The following is a 21,232-nucleotide window of genomic DNA, read 5'->3' on the forward strand; positions in this document are numbered from 1 at the left end:
CCTAAATGATCATTTTGTGATATAATAATTATCGTATAGATAAAATAAGATAAATAATTTACGAGAAGCAATAATTTTTAATAAATTTCAGTATTTGCAAATTATGGAGTTCTAGTGGAATATTCAAAACGCCGACCTTTTATCAGAGACGATACTGCCACTTCAATTTTTGTTTATGTAAACCCCTGGAAGTAAACTGTCAAATTGAGAACACTGAAAAAATTGTTTTGAAATTGAATTATATTTAAAACTTGAATTACTTTTCTATAGATCTTTTCCTTATCTTTAGAATCACTTCGTTTTATTAGTTTGACAATTAAATGAATAATATACAATGCATGCAAACCTATTGCATTAAAAATTCTCCCTTAACTAATTCCTGAAAACAAAAGTTCTAACTATGGCTTATAACAATGTTGTTCGGTACAAAATTAAAAGAGAAATCGAAGATGGATCACAATACCGTTTTATGCGTAAGCTTCATGTAACAAGAAATTTTATTGATCGACTAGGCTTAGAAGCAGAATTGGAAGGACACAGTGGTTGCGTTAATTGTCTCGAGTGGAACGATAGTGGAAATCTTTTAGCTAGTGGATCTGATGACCTGCAGATTATTTTATGGGAGCCATTTACTAGAAAGAAGCTTCTTAATATTCAGAGCGGTCATCATGGTAATATATTTTCATTAAAATTCCTTCCTCACTCAAATGATCAACGTATCATCAGTGGAGCTGCTGATTTTAGAATAAGAATATACGACATTCAATCGAAGGAAACAGTTATGAATTGTAGCTGCCACTGGGGAAGGGTCAAACGACTTGCAGCCACTTCTAATGTCCCTCATATGTTTTGGAGTGCTGCAGAAGATGGGATGATAATGCAGTTTGACCTTAGAGAAAGTCATCAATGTTCTAATATATGTAAAAACGTTCTAGTCAATTTAGTTTACCATGTAGGTAGAAATGCAGAAGCGAAATGTTTGGCAGTCAATCCATTAAGACCGGAACTCTTAGCTGTGGGTGCAAACGATCCTTACGTTAGGCTTTATGATCGTAGAATGATTAAACCTACGACTGTTAAGTATCCCAGAGAGCATCACAGTGCGGGGGCGGCATGGAACACGCAACCTTATGTCGAGGAAATGATTGAGCATGGTGATGACAATTTGCCATCGGGTTGTGTTTCTTATTTTGTTGCTGGACATTTACCTTTAAAACAAGATGATTTCAGAAAGCGATATAGAACATTAACATCTACTTATGTTGCATTCAGTCCTGATGGAAATGATGTACTAGCTAATTTAGGTGGAGAGCAAATTTACTTATTCAATATTCTGTCCAAAAGAAAATTATTAAAGGTCATAACGATGAACTTTTCCGCAAACAATCAAGAAGCGAACAGTGAGGGAATGCATGACAATAAACCTGGTTGTAGCTATTCTGATGGAATAAGTGCTTCCAAAACTTGCAGTAATGGTAGAACGACAAACGGGGTACATTTTTCAATTTTACCGTCTGATATACCCGACAAGTCTTGTGGGAGAAAGCAGACACCCCAACCTACTTGTCAAAAATTTCAAAGTATGAAACGTAAAGCGAACGAAGCATTCGATAAACGAGAATTCACCTTAGCTATAAGCCTGTATAGTAAAGCAATTGTGAAATATCCTGATGTCGCTTGCTTGTATGCTAACAGAGCTGCTGCCTATTTGAAACGAGAGTGGGATGGTGATTATTATGCAGCCATAAGGGACTGTTATGCTGCCATGCGGTTGGATCCGGAATACCTAAAAGCATATTTCCGCTTAGCTCAATGTCTGCATAAACTTCATTGGGGGAAAGCAGCTATGGAGTGTTTGGCAAAAATTCGAGAAAGATTTCCCAACTATGCCAGATCTAGAGCATTTGAAGCATTCGAGACGGATATAAAAGTGTCTGTCTACGCTGACTTGGAAGGAATGGATTCTGATAGTAGCGACGAGCCCGACGCTACCGTACTGTCTTCTTCTTCTACAAGTCAACGTCGGCTAAACAATGCAGCGAAAGCTCTAATGGCATTATCGGAAAAAGAACGAAAATGGAGAACGTCATCCTTTGACTATGAAGCACGATTTTGTGGTCACTGTAATACTACTACTGATATTAAAGAAGCTAACTTCTTTGGCAGTGATGGACAGTATATTGTAGCTGGGTCAGATGATGGATCGATATTTATCTGGGATCGAGTCACCACCAATATTTCAAGAGTGCTGCGAGGGGATGATTCGATTGTTAATTGCTTACAGCCGCATCAAGCTACTTGTTTGTTGGCAACGAGCGGGATTGATCCCGTAGTGAGGCTGTGGGGTCCAAAAGCAGAAGATGGTTCAACCGACGAGCGAGAAATTGTCGATTTAGAAGATGCTGCTGTTGCTAATCAAAGGCGAATGAATGCCGATCCGTTAGAAATAATGCTTATGAACATGGGTTATCGCTTACCTAGTGTCTTGGATCTACCTAATGTTTAAATAATTGCGATTTACTACTAATAGATAAAGTAACTCTGATTAATTATTCACAGACTATCAAAAAACAAAATCAGCTATTTTGGATTGTTTTTATTTTGAATTTGAAAAAAGTTATTTTTTAAATGAGATGTATTTTTTCTTCATTTATTATTATAATTCGATTAAAGAGTTTAGGTGAGAGAGGCTTGCCCCATGTTCTTTTTTTCTTGCCATAATTTAGTCTTTCATAGAATATGCCTATAACTTATTATTAAAGTCGACTTTTTATATTTTATCATTGATTAAGTTTTCCACTGTAATATACAAGATTTAGATGCAAAGATATGTGATATTATTGAGCTGACACTTAAGTTGAAAAAAATTCTATTTTAATATCACAAGAGGGTGTACAGTATTATAAGTGTTGTATTTTTTTTTTCTTTTAAAGTGCTGTCCTATATGGAAACACAATTATTGGACTTTGGACAAAACACTTAATGTGCATTATCTTAACTTATTGTTTTGGTTGTAAGTAACACTAAGTGATATGGCAAATTTTATATGAAGATTATGTTTTAAATTTAATGCAGGTTTCTTACTATAATCAGTTAAATATTTGAAAATTATTTATCATATTAGTATCTTTATTTATTTATTTTTAAAAATATTGGTTACTATTTCGTTTTGGAAGGCCAAAAAAAAATTTCACAACTATTATTCACATCAGTGATACTTTCTTAATTATGGTAATAGGTAATCACGTAAGCAGATTTCTTCTGGAAAAAATTAAAATTGAGCAATACAATTCTTTATCAATTAAGCATTATAAAAGTAGTTTAAATTTAAACAAATTAAATTTAATTCCCGATTGCTAGTATATTGCTGTTAATTGTGAATTCAGATTTATAGCATGATATTTGTTAAATGTATTTTTTGTGAATTACTTGTTTAAATCAAGTTTTACTTTATTTAGAGGTGCACAACCTTTTTGAGTGAAGGGCAAATTGCACAACAGGTTCATTAAGAAAGGGCTGCTAGCGTATTTAGACATGTTGACTGCAAATATGATAATTTTTATTATAAACATTAGTGTTTTAAGCACTAAATTTCTTTATCAGTAAAATATTCACAGAAAATTAAATACTATTAATAATTACACTTTATTCAAAAGTAAAAAAAAAGATTTTTTTTTTCTCCATTTTATTGAAAATTGATATATCAAATATATATATATAATGCAGTGATGGAAAATATATAAAAGAAAAATAAACACATATTTTAATGAGTAATGTAAATTCAAGTTAAATATTTAAATTAAAGAAAACTTATATGGTTTAAACTAAAAATTAAAACAAACCCACTGTGGTCCAAAATAAGATTCAATATTTATTTGGTATTATGCTTCAGATATTATTTCTATTTCTTGAATTATTAGGGGTTTTATAAATTTTAAATATAAAATGTTTTGTTTTTTCCTAAAGAAATCTCTCAACCAGCACAAAGTTTAAAATTAAATTGCAAATAGTGGACAGCTTGAAAATCCAGGTTTTCCTCCACTTTTTGAATTTCTCATAATGCAGTAACATTGTATTAAATATTTGGATACTAAATACCACGTAATGAATGATAGAAATACATGGTGCTAACTAATAAAGAAACAGTAGAAAAATAGTTTGGGTTTATGATGAAATGGATGCAAAATTGTATCAAAAAGTGATTACTATTTAAATGGAGGATTAGAAACTCGCATGTCATAATATTGTAGTTAAAAAAGAAAAACATCTCAATGATTGTGAAGAAATAAAAATACCTACACTTACGATGAAATTAATCATGGAATTTTTAAAACCACATGGAAATGTAGAGCCATAACTGCCTAAAAAGTTGTTGAAAAAATTCTTGAATTTACGATGAAATTCGTACCTAAGTCGAAGTTGTAAAAATATGGGAGGTTCAAAATCATGTGGAGGAGCATAGCAATAACTGCCTTTAAAAAAATTGAAATCATTTAGTTGCCCCATGAAGTTGGTGCGAATGAAGAACATAAATGATCAATTAAATACCCGATTTATAACTCGTGCATCGTAATATCGTATTAAATGTGTCAGGATTTTAAAAGCCACTTAAAATTAGTACAGTATAGAACCTGTTATTCGGAAATCAGAAAACCGGGACGAAATTCGATAAATTTTCCCGCCATTTAAAAAAAAAAATTTTTTTTTCTCATAAGATTTTAGGATTTTTTGTTCTTTTTTGAAAGATGTTTACCTTACCATCATTTTAGAAATAATCATTAGTGTATTACTCCATCGTTTTTTCTTCTTTTTAAGATTATTTCCAAAAAAAAAATTTTTTTTAGATGGGTTTAACAATTAAAAAACGGCTTTTTGTAGCGATTCAGAAAACGGGAAAAATCAGTTATCCGGAATAGCGATGGTCCCGATCGTTCCAGATAATCGGTTCCCTACTGTAGTTATAACTGAAAAAAAATATTGGATTTTAATAAAATTGGTGAAAATAAAACAAATTCTGAATATACGAATACTGAATTTCGAAATTTGTAACTTGTAAGTAATAAAAATATTTTTTTTAGAAAAGGAATCCTGCATAATTCCAAAGCCGTTACTATGGAAAAAGCAATCAAGAAACAATATATATAAATTGTTTCTTTTTCAAAATTTTCGAAAAAGTTTTTTTCTTTCTTTGCATTTAGAAGATTTTGTCAGAAGCATATTAACAGCCAGCAGTTGTGCACCCCTACTTTACTGTTTTACATAAAATATTGAGAGAAACAATAGTTTTTTTAAAAAAAATTTCAGAAATTCAATAAATTTATTTTTCTTCATTCATTGTAGCTTTTTAATTTTCATTTATTTAAAATTGATGTATCAAATTGCTTTGGAATTAATACTTTTATTAAAACTAGATTGCAATTGTGAAGTGTTTTAAATTTTTTTGAACTATTTTAATTACACATTTACTTTTTTTGAGAAAGGGTTTGTTCTCTTTTTTAACTTTGTTTAAAAAAAAAAAAAATTCTATTTCTTCTGAGGTGATTTATTTCCATTCTGGAAGAAACTTCTCACCCCTGTTGGTAACTACTGGTTTTGAGGTAATATGTGCTTAATATAGATACTGTGGTGACAGGGCCCCATGATGAAATGGTACCAAAATTGTAGTGATTAGTTTTATTTAATAATTGCTCATTCAAAGGGCAAATAATGAAATACAAAATGGTTCCTATGACAATTGTATACAATGTTTATCTTAGTAAAATTATTGTCATTAATCTTTGCTAAAAGATCAGGTTTCTCCTAATTTTTATTATCAAAGTGTCTGTTTGTGTGAAAGATCTATTCATAATTGTGTGAGTTCAAAATTAGCTTAAAAGGACTTTTTTTGCCAGGGTTCTTTTTTTTTTTAAAATTTAGTAAAATAAGTAAAGTATTCAATAAACATTGTTTATAAATCTGTCTCTTATCTAACTATGTGCAGATCACCAATTCATTGGGTCATCGACATTTTCTAAAATAATTTTGCTAAGGGTCTGATTTTAAGATAAAATATTTTTTTAAAGGACCATTTTCACGATTTAATTATCTGTAAAAAATCCTTAGGCCGAAGCTTCTCCAGAACAGACCCTTGAAACGACATGTTTAATATCTGAGCAGTTTTGCATATTTCTCTTATAAGTATGGTTACAGATAATAGTGTTTTTTCAATGACTGCAATAGAGGAAATTATCAAAAATTTTAAAAGTATGTAAGTGCAATGTTTTAAATATTTTAATGAATGAGATTGAAGTTAAATTTGATTAACAAGCCTCTATGAAATTGTTGACTGTACTTAAAGCAAAATTAAAAAAATAGTTTAATATTTCTCATAGATCCTATAATTAACATTATTTCTGTTTTATCTTATCTGTGTATAAGTTATGGTCATTAGAGTGTATGGTAGTGCTCATTTGATTATTGTGTATGAACATTTATATAATTAAAAGTAAATTTAACTTGCAAGTCTATAAGTTATTGTCTTTACACCAAACAAACTATGATGTTCAATTGATAATTAATGTCATAACTAATAATACAACTAATGATACCATATTTTGCCATCTGTGCAACTTAGATTATTAAGTTGTTGCTTACGTAAATGTAGTGACTGTATTAATCAATGCAACTATTAATTGACAGACCAAGTTGCTTTAAGCATATTTATATTTCAATAGTAATTATATGATATGATTCGATAATTTTTATAATAAGTTCGATTTTTTTTAAATGTGATTTTAAAAGGTTTTTCTGGAATAAATATTTACTAAAAGATGTAATTTAGAATTCAAATGCAATATTAAATGTGATAGTTAATTACATGTTGGTTAATTTTATGTAGGATTTGTAAATGATTGTATTGAGATCTTTTGTTAAGAAGGGAAGTGCATTTAAGCAACTTTCACATTTTCAGATTAAAAATTTTTTTTAAAAATTCAATAACATGATTTACATATATTAGCACATTAAATTACACTAGTATACATTATGTCTTTTACATACATTAGCACGTAAAAAACCAAAATTCCTTTTGCAACAAACAACCCAATAAACCAGGGGTTTCCATACTTCTAAAAATTTTACATTCAATTTATTATTATTTTTTTAATCTTTCAACATTTTCATTGTTAAATCAGTTCTTAATATGGGGAAATGTGCAGGTTATAAAGATATTGTATTAAAGGTTATTGATACATAGTTACAAAGATTCAGGCTTGACCATGATCAACTTTCTCTCTATTAAAGTCTCCACTTTAAACAAAGAAATTTTTTATTTTACTTAAACAATTTTTTTGTTGATTTCGTTAGTATTTTTTTTTTTACACATTTTATCACTCACACAGTTCTATATATTTACCTATATCTAGTAGACTCTTTAATCTGAACCTGAACAATTTGATATGACATTAATTTCCCTATAATTTCTATTCATACCAATTTTAAGATTCAATATTTGTTCAAAATTTTTTCCTACAATTTCGATATATATTTTTTTTTTTTGAAATTTTTATCCAATAGTCTTTTCTAGATTTTACATTATTCCGTTGTTGAACCACACATGCATTTGCAAGGGAAAATGGTTTGCGGCATTTGCCACACAAGACACACTTTCACCTGTTATTTTTCATGAGGAAAAACCATTTTCCCTTCTTACTCTGTAAGAAAGTTGCTCATTGAAGGGAAATTTCTTTACAAGCTTGCCAAAATTTGAAATGTGTGGTTAAGTTCTCTACTTACAACATATAACATACATATAAAAAATAAATATTCATATATACATAAAACATTAAATAAACAAACGATTTTCTAAGAACGAAAAGTGTACCCCGTCACGCTAAGCCTATGATTATCACAAAACTTTTTAGGTCATTCTGAATAGTGTGTTATAAAAATAAATTGTGCATATAAAGGGTTGGGTCAACATAATGATAAGCCACATTTTCGAAAAATATCTTGAAATCAAATTAATCCTTAATAGGGTTTATAGATAGGTATTTAATTTTCACTTATAACTAACACAACTAACTGCTAACATAATCTCCTCAACAAGTATGAAAATGTGGTTTGTCCCAAGTTGCAGGCAGTGTAATATATCTGTGTGATTATGAATTTTTTAAACTTATAATAATATTATCTTAACTACTAGATCATGATTATAGTTAAGTAATTTTAAGGTGAGGTGATTTAATACAATCCAATGTTATAGTAGTTAATTTTTTAATCAATGTGTGTTTTTGCTGGTTTAAATTTGAGATTATTCGAACTTTTATACTTTCCTCTTTGAGTTTGAAATACTAAGAGTCCTTTGTGTTATCTTACTTGACCATTTATCCATTCTCTAATTTTATTCATTTTGAAAATCCAAACTTTTATTACCTTTTACGCAATAAAAAATAGCTATTAAGCAATAAGAATAGTTAAAAAACAATAAATAAGTAACAATAACAACAGTATTATATTTCAAAATAGAACTGTGAGTCATATAGCCAATCTAAAAAACCAATCTGAGTCATATAGCCAATCTAAAGCAGTGGTTGCAAGTTAAATCTTGGTAGCCAATAAAAAAACCGGTGTATATACTTAGCAAGATGCATGTAGTGGCTATGAATAACAATGTATAATTTTAAATTACGTGAATACAAAATGAATATTTAATTTTAAATGGTATGAATTTGAATCCCCATGTTTAATTTTAAATGACGTGAATGTGATTTTAAATCTTGTTAACTTCGGTAGGAAAAAGCATAGAAAACGAATTTAAAAAGGTGAAACTTTCCTTGAAAATGCAGATTTTTTTTCGTTAAATTGAAAAAAGCGGAATTCCGCTGAAAAAGCTTGTCCTTTAGTAAAACATTTTAATAATATATTTTAAAAAATTACTTCTCTTATCAGCCTTGAAGATGGAATTTATCGACAAGACAAAGATTTTGTTCATGCTATCAACTCTATTCAAAATTCCTGGACTGCTACTGTATACCCAGAATTGGATGGTATGTCATTAACAAGCTATTTCAGAAGATTAGGCGGTGTAAAATCTCGTATTCACAAGTAGGAATTTCTTAATTTTATATCAATTTTCATATTTTTTGAGTTTCAACAATTTAATGCTTCTCTATAACTTTGGTTTGAACTGTTTAGATCTCCTTCACTACACTCTCCAAAAGTTTGGCCTATGTTTCAAGATCTACCTGAAGAATTTGATTGGAGAAATGTGAGTGGAGTTAATTATGTGTCTCCAGTGCGAAATCAAGGTAAGATTTTTTTTATAATTTCTAAAATTTTTCTGAAAGACGTTCTGATGGAACTTTTGTTATTTGGTGTTTCGATATTAGAAGAGACAAACTTGGAAAAGTTCTTCATACATTTAAAATTTCTAAGGTTTTCTAAGGAAATTTTTTTTTAAACTGCTGTTTGTAGAAAATGCAACACCATGAAAGAATCATCAGAATCAAATGAAATTTAATGCAGAAACGACTTGTACTGATACAAATAAATGATGAAATTTTCAAAACAAAAGAAACAAATTAAGCGTCCGAAATCAGTATTTGGTGCAGCCACCACGCGCTGCAATAAGTGCTGCTATACGACGTGGCATGGAGTCAAACAGATGTTGAATATCTGCTTGAGGAAGAGAATTCCATATCGCTTGTATGCGCAACCAAAGTTCGTCTTTGGAAACTGCAGGACGCGGATCACGAGTGAGACGCCGACCAACCATATCCCACACGTGCTCAATAGGCGACATATCCGGCGAATAAGCAGGCCAAGGAAGAAGTTGCATGCGTTGTGCTGAACAGAAGTCTCTAACAGTCCGCGCAACATGTGGGCGTGCATTATCCTGCTGAAAGATAGCTCCAGGGATGCCTTGAAGGAAAGGAACGACTTCGGGCTGTAGCACTTCACGGACGTATCTGTTGCTATTGAGATTACCCTCAATTCGTATCAAATTGGATCGTCCATGATACGAAATCGCACCCCAGACCATAACTCCGGGTGTTCGACCACTATGTCGTTCAATAATACACTCAGGAAGGCAGCGTTGACCGGCATAACGTCTAACACGAACACGGCCATCATGGGTCCACAAATTGAAGCGTGATTCATCTGAAAAGACAACTTGGTGCCAATCAGCTCGCCAGTCTCTGTGCTCAAGAGCCCACTGCCGACGCAGCCGTCGATGATCCGCCGTGAGGGGAATCCTGTATAATGGCACCCTTGCATGCAATCCACGGCGCAGCAGACGACGACGAATTGACGAAGCCGACAATTGTACACCTGTAGCAGTAGACCAATGTGCTGCCAGCTGCCTGGAGGAAGCTGTGCGATCATTTACCGCCATGCGGAGCAGGTGTCGATCATCGCGCTCTGACGTCACCTTCTGTCGTCCAGTGCATGTTTTTCGAGTTGTTCGGTGCTCGTCGGTCCACTGCTTCCAAACTCGCATCACTGTGGAACTGTTCCGCTGCATACGAGCTGCTATTGCGCGATAGGAAAATCCTCCTTCTCGAAGGCCGATTATCCTCCCTCGTTCAAACTCCGTAAGTTGCTTGAATTTCTTATTCTTCCGTCGTGGAGGCATACTCAGGTCTCACTAAACGTTTGCCACTAACAAATAATCATAGACTATTTTCAACGTCCCGCTACAGCACTTTATTTATACGCTTTCAGCAACAATTCAGAGGGCGCTGCGCGCGCCACGCACGCGCGATGGCTCTGAAACTTTATTAATTTGCATAATATCCTATAATTGACATTTGCTGCGAATTTCATTTGATTCTGATGATTCCTTCATGGTGTTGCATTTTCTACAAACAGCAGTTTAGTTTAAATGTGCTAGTATTTTTTGTTTCTATCTTGTAAAATCACTATTTTTATTTCCATTCTTAAGAACCTTTAATTTTTTTCCATATACTTCCTTATAAATTTCTTGGTTACATTTTATTTTATAACTAGATATTTTGTCGTTATTAAATTACTGTAAAACTTTGATATTCAGGACAGTGATGTGATATTTAATTTTACTTAATTTTTGCCCATATTAAAGCATTTTCAAATTATGATTCAATTAACTTTCAATGTTATCCAATTATGTCAGCCAGTTATAAACCAAAATATGAAATTTTTTACATTGCTTGGTGCTGTTCAAAATCTAGAAATCAACAAAAAGGACTTCTCTCAAATTTCATATAAACTGTTTCTCTAATTGTTTTCCCCTCCAAAGTAGGTAAGTTCATGTGTTGTGCAATATATAACTAAAAAATTCTACATTATGGCTTTACTCAATATACTTCTTAACTGTATTCAAGTTTTTTTTATAAATAGTATATTTGACAACCAAGTAATGTTATTCAATGCTATTAATTTAATGTTTTAATAATCAAAAATACAGTTTATGATAATATCATCATTCTATTATTATTTAGGGTGTAGGTTCAAGAAATTGTGACAAGGGAGAGAGGGAGATAACATGAAGTGTGACTACACGCATAATATTTAAAATAAAAACACTTAAAATTTCAGATGAAATATTTTTATTTTGCTTATTTTATCTTTCTTATCAAAATAACTACTTCCCTAATCATTATAATTGTTAATCCCACAAATACCATTAAAACACTATTCTACTTAAAAGTTTAAAAATAAGATTTGCGTGTTATGTCTCTGAATTGATAGTATATCTTTATGTAAATGTGACAAGGGTGAAGTGCGACACTTTGTGATAAAGGAGAAGAGAGGTTAAAATGTAGCATATATGTATAGATGGTCTCTGAAAAAAAGATTTTATTTGATTTAATTATTTTGCTAAGACCAAAAAATATTCTTGGAATTGAAGTTTTGAGTAGCTTCATACATCTTTTGATGAAAATAACAAATAAGATTATAAAATTAAAATAAAATACTGACAAAATACCCAGTTTTATTTATGTCAATATTTTATTATAATTTCATAATCTTGTTTGTTGAAATATGTTATTAAAACTTAAAACGTGTTTCTATCTGAACAAAGAAAATAAACAATATAATATAAACAATATAAAACACTTAATTTTCCTCTGCATGCTCCCTTTTATCCTTTGCCTTCCCTAAAAGTTTTTTTTTAATTTTTACTATCTGTAACTCAGTACTGTTTTAAATTTTTAATAATTACTAGGGAGATATAATATTAGAGAATAACTAAGAACTTTTTGCTAAAGAAAAAACAAATGTGGGGTTCCACACTAACAATAACTTCCAGAATAACTTCACCTTTATATGTGTTTTATTTAATATTTTCCTTTGTTTTTAAAGCTATCTCTATTCATTATTATTTTAATTGTGTGTAAATTTGTAGTGTATTTAATTGGGCATTTTTTCATTAGTAACTATTTTATTATTTTTTTTCTTTCAAAATATATTATTTCTTAGTTTTTTCAGTATAAAAATTTCTGTTTTTTATGTTTAATGCGAAATAATCCAATAATTCTTACTCATTGTGTTACAAATGGTCACCAGCTTAATAAACAATTGAGCAGCATATTTTTTAAAAAAAAACATGCTTCTTTTTTCTTTGCTTATTGATAATTATTTAAACTACTGTAATAATTTTGTTTTTATTTTTAGGAGGTTGTGGCAGTTGTTATTCTTTTTCATCAATGGGAATGCTAGAAGCACGATTAAGAGTTGCAACTAATAACAAAGATCAAACTATATTTTCTCCACAGGATATTGTTAGCTGTTCAGAATATTCTCAAGGTATTCATTGTCATTCCTTTGTTTAAAATTTCTAAATATAATTCTACATTATTTTATTAGAAATTATACTACAAATTTGTTGTAGCTCTTCATTAATTTTAACTCATTTTTTTTATTACTTTATTACTTTTAATATTACTGTCAGTTTGCTTCTACTTTTGATTATTACTGTAAAAATTTACTTATCAAACTCTGGTCATTCAGTTTTCTCTTAGTTTAAAAAGATAAAAAAAATTTTTTTTATGTTGGCCAGATACTTTATTTTGAAATAATGAAATTTGTAAATCTTTCTACATTTTGAGTTCCAAATTTCACAAATTTATATTTTTAATAATTCAAATTCTACTCTGCTACTCCTTTACCCTCCGGACATTTGGGTTTTGCTATCTATGCTCATTTATCTGTCCTATTAGCCATGGGAGGGATTACCAATAAAGTGTCAGAAAATTTATATATTTGTTCGTTTAAATATTATCAAAAACTAATTAGAAATTTAAATAAATTGAGATTTGTTGCTTATCTTCAAACCTAATGGTTTGTGGCTGCAAAAAATAATTCAGCTACTAGTTTCCGTTTCTAAATAATGCAAGGCAAGAAAAAAAATGTCATAAATAACTCAAAGACTACTGAAGGTATCAATAACATTTTCATTTCGGAATGTTCCTTTTTCTCTATTTCTGTTTTTTTTGTTTGAGCGAAAATTTATAATTTTGACCCTTTAGTTTTCGAGTTATGAGAGTGTGGATCATACACAGAGAACATTTTCTGAAACAGGGGTGGGAATGAATTTGTTTTGTAATAGAGACTGTTAATGCATCATGGGTACAAATAAAATATAGGAAAATGGTATAAATTTTACTTATTAATAAAATTTGCTTTAGAACAAACTAAAGATGACTGCAAAGCAATCATGAGGATTGACAAGTGAAGCGAGCAAGGGATGGAGACTTCTACTATTTTAAAAAATAGGCCTAATAACAGCACAGTTACAGACGCTTTTTAACATTGAGTGAAGAAAAGTTAAAAATTTTGTTCGCGAATTAAGATAAACACATTTTTGAACAATTTAAGAGAATTATAGTGCAATTATTTTTCTAAAATGCAAAATAATTTGAAATATTGCTAGATGTTACTTACTGAATCACATTAAATAATTTGATTAAAGTTACTTTTTAAAATAGCACAAGATTTAACTGGATATTTTTTAGAATAACGTTGTAAATTATATGCATCACACATCATAGCGTTTTATTAGTTTCCATTTTCTGGTATAAAAACCCAAGTTGTATGTAGTTTTTTTTACTTGTGCAAGAAAAATATTTTTTTTCCCTTTCAATTTTACAGTGAAACTTTGTTGGAAAACAATAAATATTTAATGCTTTTCATATTGAAGAAATTGAATTAGTCGCTGATCATAACTATGGAAACTTTATAGCAATATATTACTTAAATATTGTCAAATATCTGAATCTGGAGTTAAAACTTATTCAATGAAAGTTAACTAGCAAAATCCTCATCAATCATTTAAAAATATGTAGCGTAAAAAAATTTAATTTTTCAATTATTTATTATTCAAATGCAGGTTGTGAAGGTGGATTCCCATATTTAATAGCAGGGAAATATGCTCAAGATTTTGGTGTTGTTCCAGAAGTGTGTAACCCTTACACTGGTAAAGATGATAAATGCAACGAAAAGAAATGCAAACGGTTCTATGTTGCAGATTTTAAATACATTGGTGGATTTTATGGCGGGTAAGTTATACAACTATTAAAATTTCAGTAGTAAATGTTTGATAGTATAATTTTTCATAAATTTAGTAATTACTCATGCGATTTTCAAATAAAATAGAGAAATGAAAGAACAAATGTGACCAGGGGCCCCCACCAGGGGGAAGGTGGGCGCATGATGCGTCCACTTAAAGCTTGAGGGGGGGAATTTTTACACTAAATAAAACGAATAGTTTGGGAGGGGAATTTAGAATTGCCCAAAAATGCGCCCAAGAGCTTGGGGGCCACTGAGTGTGACAACTCCTTTAAGAAATATTAAGCATTTAAAGTTCTAAATCAAAAAGTGCCATAACTTGAATCATCTTAATTTTTGATCTGCTTTGAAATTATTATTTTTAAACCCTAGATAAAGACATATTTGTTGTACATAGCAACTTTTATACAGTGTTTAAATTTTAGCAGGGCTTGAAAAATCTAAAATTTTTTACAATCCCAAATGAAACATTTATTTATATGCTGGAACATCTTTTTCGATTTGCACATTAATGAAAACATATGCATAGAGCTATTATTAAGCTGAAAAATAAATCGCATTAACATTATATTTGAATCACCAACATCTCACATAGGTGTCTTATTTCAAATCTTTTTATTGAGGCTAGTATTAAGCATGTTTTAGTTTGTTTCCTGATATTTTATAATCTGTAAACAAATGGCCAAAATAAAAACCATTTATTTTAGTCCATATTGGGTATGATTGACCCTAAATGTCACTAATAGATGCTTCTTCCTCTACAAGTTATTTATTTTCATAAAATCGAGGAATAAGGAATCTGATGTAAAAAAGAAGGAAAAAAAATCTTAAGCTTAGTTAGGTGCATTACTTGTGTATAACAACACACAGACTCTTACAAATAGATATCTTTTATTTTTCACAATTGAAAATAACTTCCGTTATAGACTTTTAATTTAATTTAACCTTTTGGCCATGTGCCTAACACTTGCTTTTCTGATGCCTTTGTGATATCAGTCATAAGCAAACGTTTAGTGTGGGAAAAAAGAGCTGGTTGACACTAAATAAGTAGTGTGACTTATTATTATTAATGAGATGTGTTTTAAGTGGTACCTAAATCTTACTTGGTTTATTACAATATTCAAAAATATATACTATGTGCATTAGGTATTTAGAAAGTATGAAAATGTTGTCCTACTTACACATAAATCTTTTTATAGATGTAACGAAGAATTGATGAAAATGGAATTGGTGAAAAATGGCCCCATAGCTGTTTCTTTTGAAGTCTATGATGACTTCACTCATTACAGTGGAGGTATCTACCATCACACAGGTCTTCAATCTCGATTCAATCCTTTTATGATAACAAATCATGCTGTTTTAGCTGTTGGGTATGGAGCTGATAAAAAAACTGGTGAAAAGTATTGGATTGTCAAGAACAGTTGGGGAGAGACATGGGGAGAAAAAGGATACTTCAGAATACGACGAGGAACAGATGAGTGTAGCATTGAAAGTATTGCAGTGGCTGCCAAAATTATTCCTTGAATATGTCTAAACAAATACTTTGAACAATAAAATCTTGTTTTTAATAGTTTTATCGTTTTGTCTTAAGTAATAAAACAGACAGACCGAATTAAGTTAAAGCAAAGGGCTGAAGATGTGCCTTAATTTTGAAACTCATCAATTTTAAATATTGATAAATTTCAAAATAATTATACAAGAAGAATCTTAATGACCAGCATCAATTAGTTTTCTTTTTGAATATGAGAACCAATGCTAAACTTTCAAAAAGTGGAAATAAACTATCTAAAGAAAAAACTTAGTTGAGAAAAACAGAATTTTACTAACAAATTTAAAACATTATTTTTTTAAACAGATGAATAACCATGTATGTTACTTTGAAATCTGAATTGTATTACAAATAGATGTAAAGTGATACTGTTGCTCAATGCCTGCTCTGAATTAATCAGTTTGACCCCATCAATAGTCAATGACCTCTAAAAGTATATTTACTTTTTCAGTATTTACTTTTTAATAAAAAATTTCTGAAGTGTTAATGACCTAAAATTCATTAATATTACTGTCTTTAATTTTAAGTAGTTTTGATTATACTCCTTTTAACATAATTTTAAAATAAACAACTAAATATATATTGTTTTATTATTATTACACAGTTTACTTGATGGATCACAGTTGTACACAAATCAAAAATGTCTTGGATACAAATTTATGATTGTTTTACTAATACTAGCAAAATAAAAATGTTCTTTGAACATAATTTTGATGTTGCAACAAAAAATTTAAATAAAAAAAGCTTTTTTCTTCGGTTAAGAACTTAAAGTGGGAAATTAATTAATGGACTTTCTTTTAAAAAGGTGCAGCATTAAGCTGATGAAAATAGAAATGAGTGTATTGAAGCTGATAAAAACTTGATACACTGTCTATATTTACGAAATATACTAATCCAAAAGTGTAATTAACAGGTTGCTGTTAGACAACTCAATTGCACTAATAGTAGTATATACATGTAGAGGCATAACTGACTAGTATAAATGGGGTAGCATAGGAGAAGTTTCAGAAACACAACTCATTGAATTCCCAATTTTTTTGATTATGTAATCCTAACTGATCAATCTTCTTTTGGCGGAAGCCCAATTTTATAAGTAAAGTAAATACAATAAATGTATTAACCAATAAAAGGTAACTTTACTTTGAAAAGATCTAATAAGAGGAATGAAATTTTTTTGTTTTATCATGTAATAATCTTAGATAAGGTTTTATGTCCGACATTAGAACTCAGTGGTAGAGCTAAATATATGAATTTATTTTTGGTATATATATTTATATATACAGTTGAACCTGTTTATCTTGAACCTCTTTATCTCGAAAACCTCTATCTCGAAATTTTTAAAATTCCCTACATTTACTGTCTAAAATCAATGTATTTTCCATGTTTATGTAGAATTTTTTTTTTCAAAACCTCTGTTTCTCGAATTTCTAATAATAGAGCACAAATGTCAAAATTTTCCTCCTTATCAGTAGAACTCGTAGACAGAGATGAATTTTACACTACTAATTTTACTCGTATACAGACGTGAATTCACGGGAAGTAGGGATAAACAGGTTGGGGGTGTTTCTTGGAATTTTAATCACTACCCCTGCACTTCCTTAACTAGAAAGGAATACAATGATTCTAGCAATAAGTGAGGGGTTAATGAGTAGTGACCATCAGGGGTTAGCTTTTCAACATAGATAAGAAAGCTAAAAATAGAAAATCATTTTTGACCTCAAAATTGCAACCAATGGATCAAAGGATAATTAAGAGTTTTAAAGTGAACTATAGAAAACGATGTATGAGGAATTTGCGATCTTTCTAACCTCAAAGAATAACAGAAACAAATAAAATCAGTAAAAATCTTGGAAAATTATTTTCAGTATGTTAAAAAACTGTTATGTAAATAGGCGTATTATATGGTATAATTAATTTAAAGAAATGTCTATATTTTTCAACTAAAAACAAAGCACTTTTAATAGAATTTCTTAATTAAATAAAATTTTTTATAGTACCTGTATAGCTTGAAACCTCTTTATCTCGAATTTTTCGCCTTTCCTGTGAGATTCGAGATAAACAAGTTCGACTGTAATATATATACGGATAAACAGAAAATAAATCAAAAAGTCGAATTATGGTTTTTGTATAATAACTAAAAACAACTGTGGTAGACGTTAAAAAATGGTTATATTAGCGAAACATAATTTTTAATTAAGGAGTTTGGCTATTTCATTTTGATATGAAAAGAACGATGGGAAATACTATTGCAAGTTTTAATATAAAAGCATGGTTTTTTGTAAAATTTATACAATACATTATTAGAAAAATTAAATTTTTAATAGAAATTGCCCTTTCTTTCTTATGGACCTTTTACTTTGAATAGTTTCATAAACGTAACCAAAATATTAAATAAATAATGGATTATTGATAAGATCTAAATATAATAACAGATTTGAAAAGTATTAAAAAAATGCTTAAAATAAAAATTTCAACTATCAAAACGCACTTTACTCTTCCAAAGAACCTTAGGGTGCCACAAAACACCAAGGCTTCGTGGAACATCATTTGGTAACTGCTACATTATTGAACTACCCCACGACATATTAAAGAGATTTTGCAAAGCTTTACGATTACCCATAACTTTGAGTAAAGCTTAATAGCATGTGCGTAAAAAATTTTCCTACAAATCGCAGTGCAGCTAAGAGGTATAAAATAAGGTTAGCGTTTCATTTAACATAAGACAAACTATATGCAAAACCACTAAATTATTGTACTAGAGATATTTTGCAAAGCATTACGATTAAATACAACTTCGATATCAATGCTATTAAAGCTTATAATACCATGCGCATAAAAATTCGCAAATAAATGGCTGTGGAGCTAAGAGGCAGAAAATAAGGTTAGGACAAACTCTCTCTAAATAATAAAACTTATACTAAAATTTAAAAAAATATTAAGTTTGAAATTTTTTTATGTACCAATACCTCCTTATTGCTTTACAAGAAAACAAATTTTAGAACTATTCACCTCTCTTTATAATTTTTCATTTTGGGAGAAAAAAATAGCACAGGCAAGGCAGCTGCGAGATAGAAGCATTAAAAATAAAGATTTTTCTTAGTTACCTCAAATTCCTTTGAATTGTAGAATGCATATCTCTCGACTCTGATGTTTAAATTGCAATAATAAAAAAAAAGAGATTAAAAACTATACATAGTTATTCAGAATAGAAATTCAATCACATGATTTTTTAACATTTTATTTATAAATCGTTTAGTGGATGCAATCACATATAAATTTAATATCTTTTGCCAAAAAATACAGGAAAATTTTTATACTGTACATTGAAATATTAGAATAAAGTACATTGGTCTATTAAAACCTATTTGAAAATCAAAAGCGAAAGAGCAGCTGAAGCACCACACGAGTTTGAAAGAAAATAATGCAATTGTGCACGTTAAAATATTATATTTTGCGCATTTCAAAATTGTAAGATACACCTCTATATTATGAGAATTATTATCACTATATTCAATTTTACTGAAATCATATAAGCATAAATGAAGAATAAATATACTCCATTGATTTAATATACTATATATTGTTTCGGATAGGAATTTGTAACAAATGCCCTGCTTATAGATGTCACACCTTCAATCAAAAATTATCAGATCAAATTTTGTAAAATACAAATTTAAAAAAATATTACTTTATAACCACTTATGAAACCCATAATTTTTCAAATGAATTGCGATTGCAGGATTATTTTTCATGCTTTCAAATTTAATTTTGCTACATTTTTAAAATTGTTTCCTCAATAATAATTATTACTTGGTTGAAAAAAAAGAGGGATAATACTCTGAAATTCGTCAGTTCCCTTGGAAATTTCAGATGCATAAAAAGAAAAAAAGCAACAATGATAATGCAAACAAGTTTTTCTTTTAAAGAAAATTTTAAATGGTAACAAATTCAGAAAACAATCTACTTTAATAAAACTGAGGCATGTGAATGCCCGAGGCAAACTGCTTGCTTGGAGCATCCACATGCTATAGTTAGTGCCCTTAAAAAGGAATGAAAACAAACTCTAGCATGACCAAGAGAAAAGAAACTTAACAACAATCCTATTCAGATTCATAATTCTGGAATGGAAATCTATTAAGAAATTATTCTTTTATGCATGTTTTTAAACTTATAACAAAATATTCTTTTAATTAAAAAAGGTAATTAAATTTATTGACACAAAACTTCTTTGTTAGATGTGTTTAAAGATCATACTTATTTAAGTCCATAAGCTTAAGCCAAGTTTTTATCAAATAAAATATTTGATTTCTTAAGAAAGATACCAATAATCTTGGAGTACTTTCACCTCTTTTTCTGCTTGCTACAGTTTTGAAATGAAAAAACTAAAACATCTGTCAAAAAAAATTTTTTATTCTAGTTTTTTTCATCACCTGATCAAGATCACACTGAATTTATAGATATATAAAGAATTAAGCTAACCGAAAAAAAAAACTCTAAAATTTCGACTCTATATAATAAATTTGCAAATTCATATTACAAAATAATTAGTGAATGGCCCTAAAAAAATATTCACTATTTGTTACTAGGTTTAGTATTTAATTTTCTTAAATGGAATGCAGAAAATTTAAATAATTTTGAAATATAAACGAAATGAGTATTGAAGCTAAACAGTTTTACCCCACATTTTTAATATTTAATAAATCTGGGATAATTGAACTTTTCTATTTAAATTGTTTTTAAATAAAATCATTGACCATTATTATACATAAGATTTTTTGTTGCATATAAAATATTAAAAGTCCCTCATTTCATACTTTTTTTAAATCTTGGCTTGATTTTTCTCATAAAACAACTTAAGAATACTGAAAAACTTAAAATAATATAATAATTTATAAAAAGTAATAAGCAAATTTAAAAAAAACATAATGAAGTACAATAAAAGTTTACTAAAATTTTACACAATTGGTGGACAGTCCCAAGTAAAAATATTGCATAGGGAGTGGGAGGACAAATTCAAGGTAAGTGCAGCACCTGGTTATTATCCCTTTCACATATGCTAACGTTTTCTGAAGTGATTAAAAAAAAAACTTGAGAATAAAGTGCAAAAATAGAGGCTCACATTGTTTGAAACTAGAAAATAAATAAAACAGAAGA

At 29.4% G+C, this 21,232-nt stretch overlaps 2 protein-coding genes across 3 annotated transcripts in view; both read left to right on the forward strand.

Moving 5' to 3' along the window:
- LOC107450228 (dipeptidyl peptidase 1) overlaps nt 1-16,099 on the forward strand; it is a 36,329-nt gene extending 20,230 nt beyond the window's left edge. The window contains exons 3-7 of one of the 2 annotated variants that reach the window (XM_043049896.3): nt 8,929-9,084; nt 9,175-9,287; nt 12,637-12,768; nt 14,351-14,519; nt 15,729-16,099. In XM_043049896.3, coding sequence (XP_042905830.2) covers nt 8,929-9,084; nt 9,175-9,287; nt 12,637-12,768; nt 14,351-14,519; nt 15,729-16,053 — 895 coding nt within the window. In that variant the 3' untranslated portion in view covers nt 16,054-16,099. The remainder of the gene's footprint in view (nt 1-8,928; nt 9,085-9,174; nt 9,288-12,636; nt 12,769-14,350; nt 14,520-15,728) is intronic. The other variant, XM_087150306.1, reaches the window with a different exon arrangement.
- adp (WD and tetratricopeptide repeats 1) lies at nt 165-2,686 on the forward strand. Its single transcript, XM_016065974.4, has one exon. The coding sequence runs from the start codon at nt 401-403 to the stop codon at nt 2,504-2,506; it is 2,106 nt and encodes a 701-aa protein (XP_015921460.3). The 5' UTR covers nt 165-400; the 3' UTR covers nt 2,507-2,686.
- Nucleotides 16,100-21,232: the final 5,133 nt, after the last annotated feature.

The sequence above is a fragment of the Parasteatoda tepidariorum genome, chromosome 8 (assembly GCF_982258835.1).
Source record: "Parasteatoda tepidariorum strain Cologne lab strain chromosome 8, Ptep-v5.0, whole genome shotgun sequence".
NCBI lineage: Eukaryota > Metazoa > Arthropoda > Arachnida > Araneae > Theridiidae > Parasteatoda > Parasteatoda tepidariorum.

Coding starts and splice junctions, on each gene's coding strand:
- adp (XM_016065974.4), top strand. CDS start 401: ATGGCTTATAACAATGTTGTTCGGTACAAAATTAAAAGAGAAATCGAA.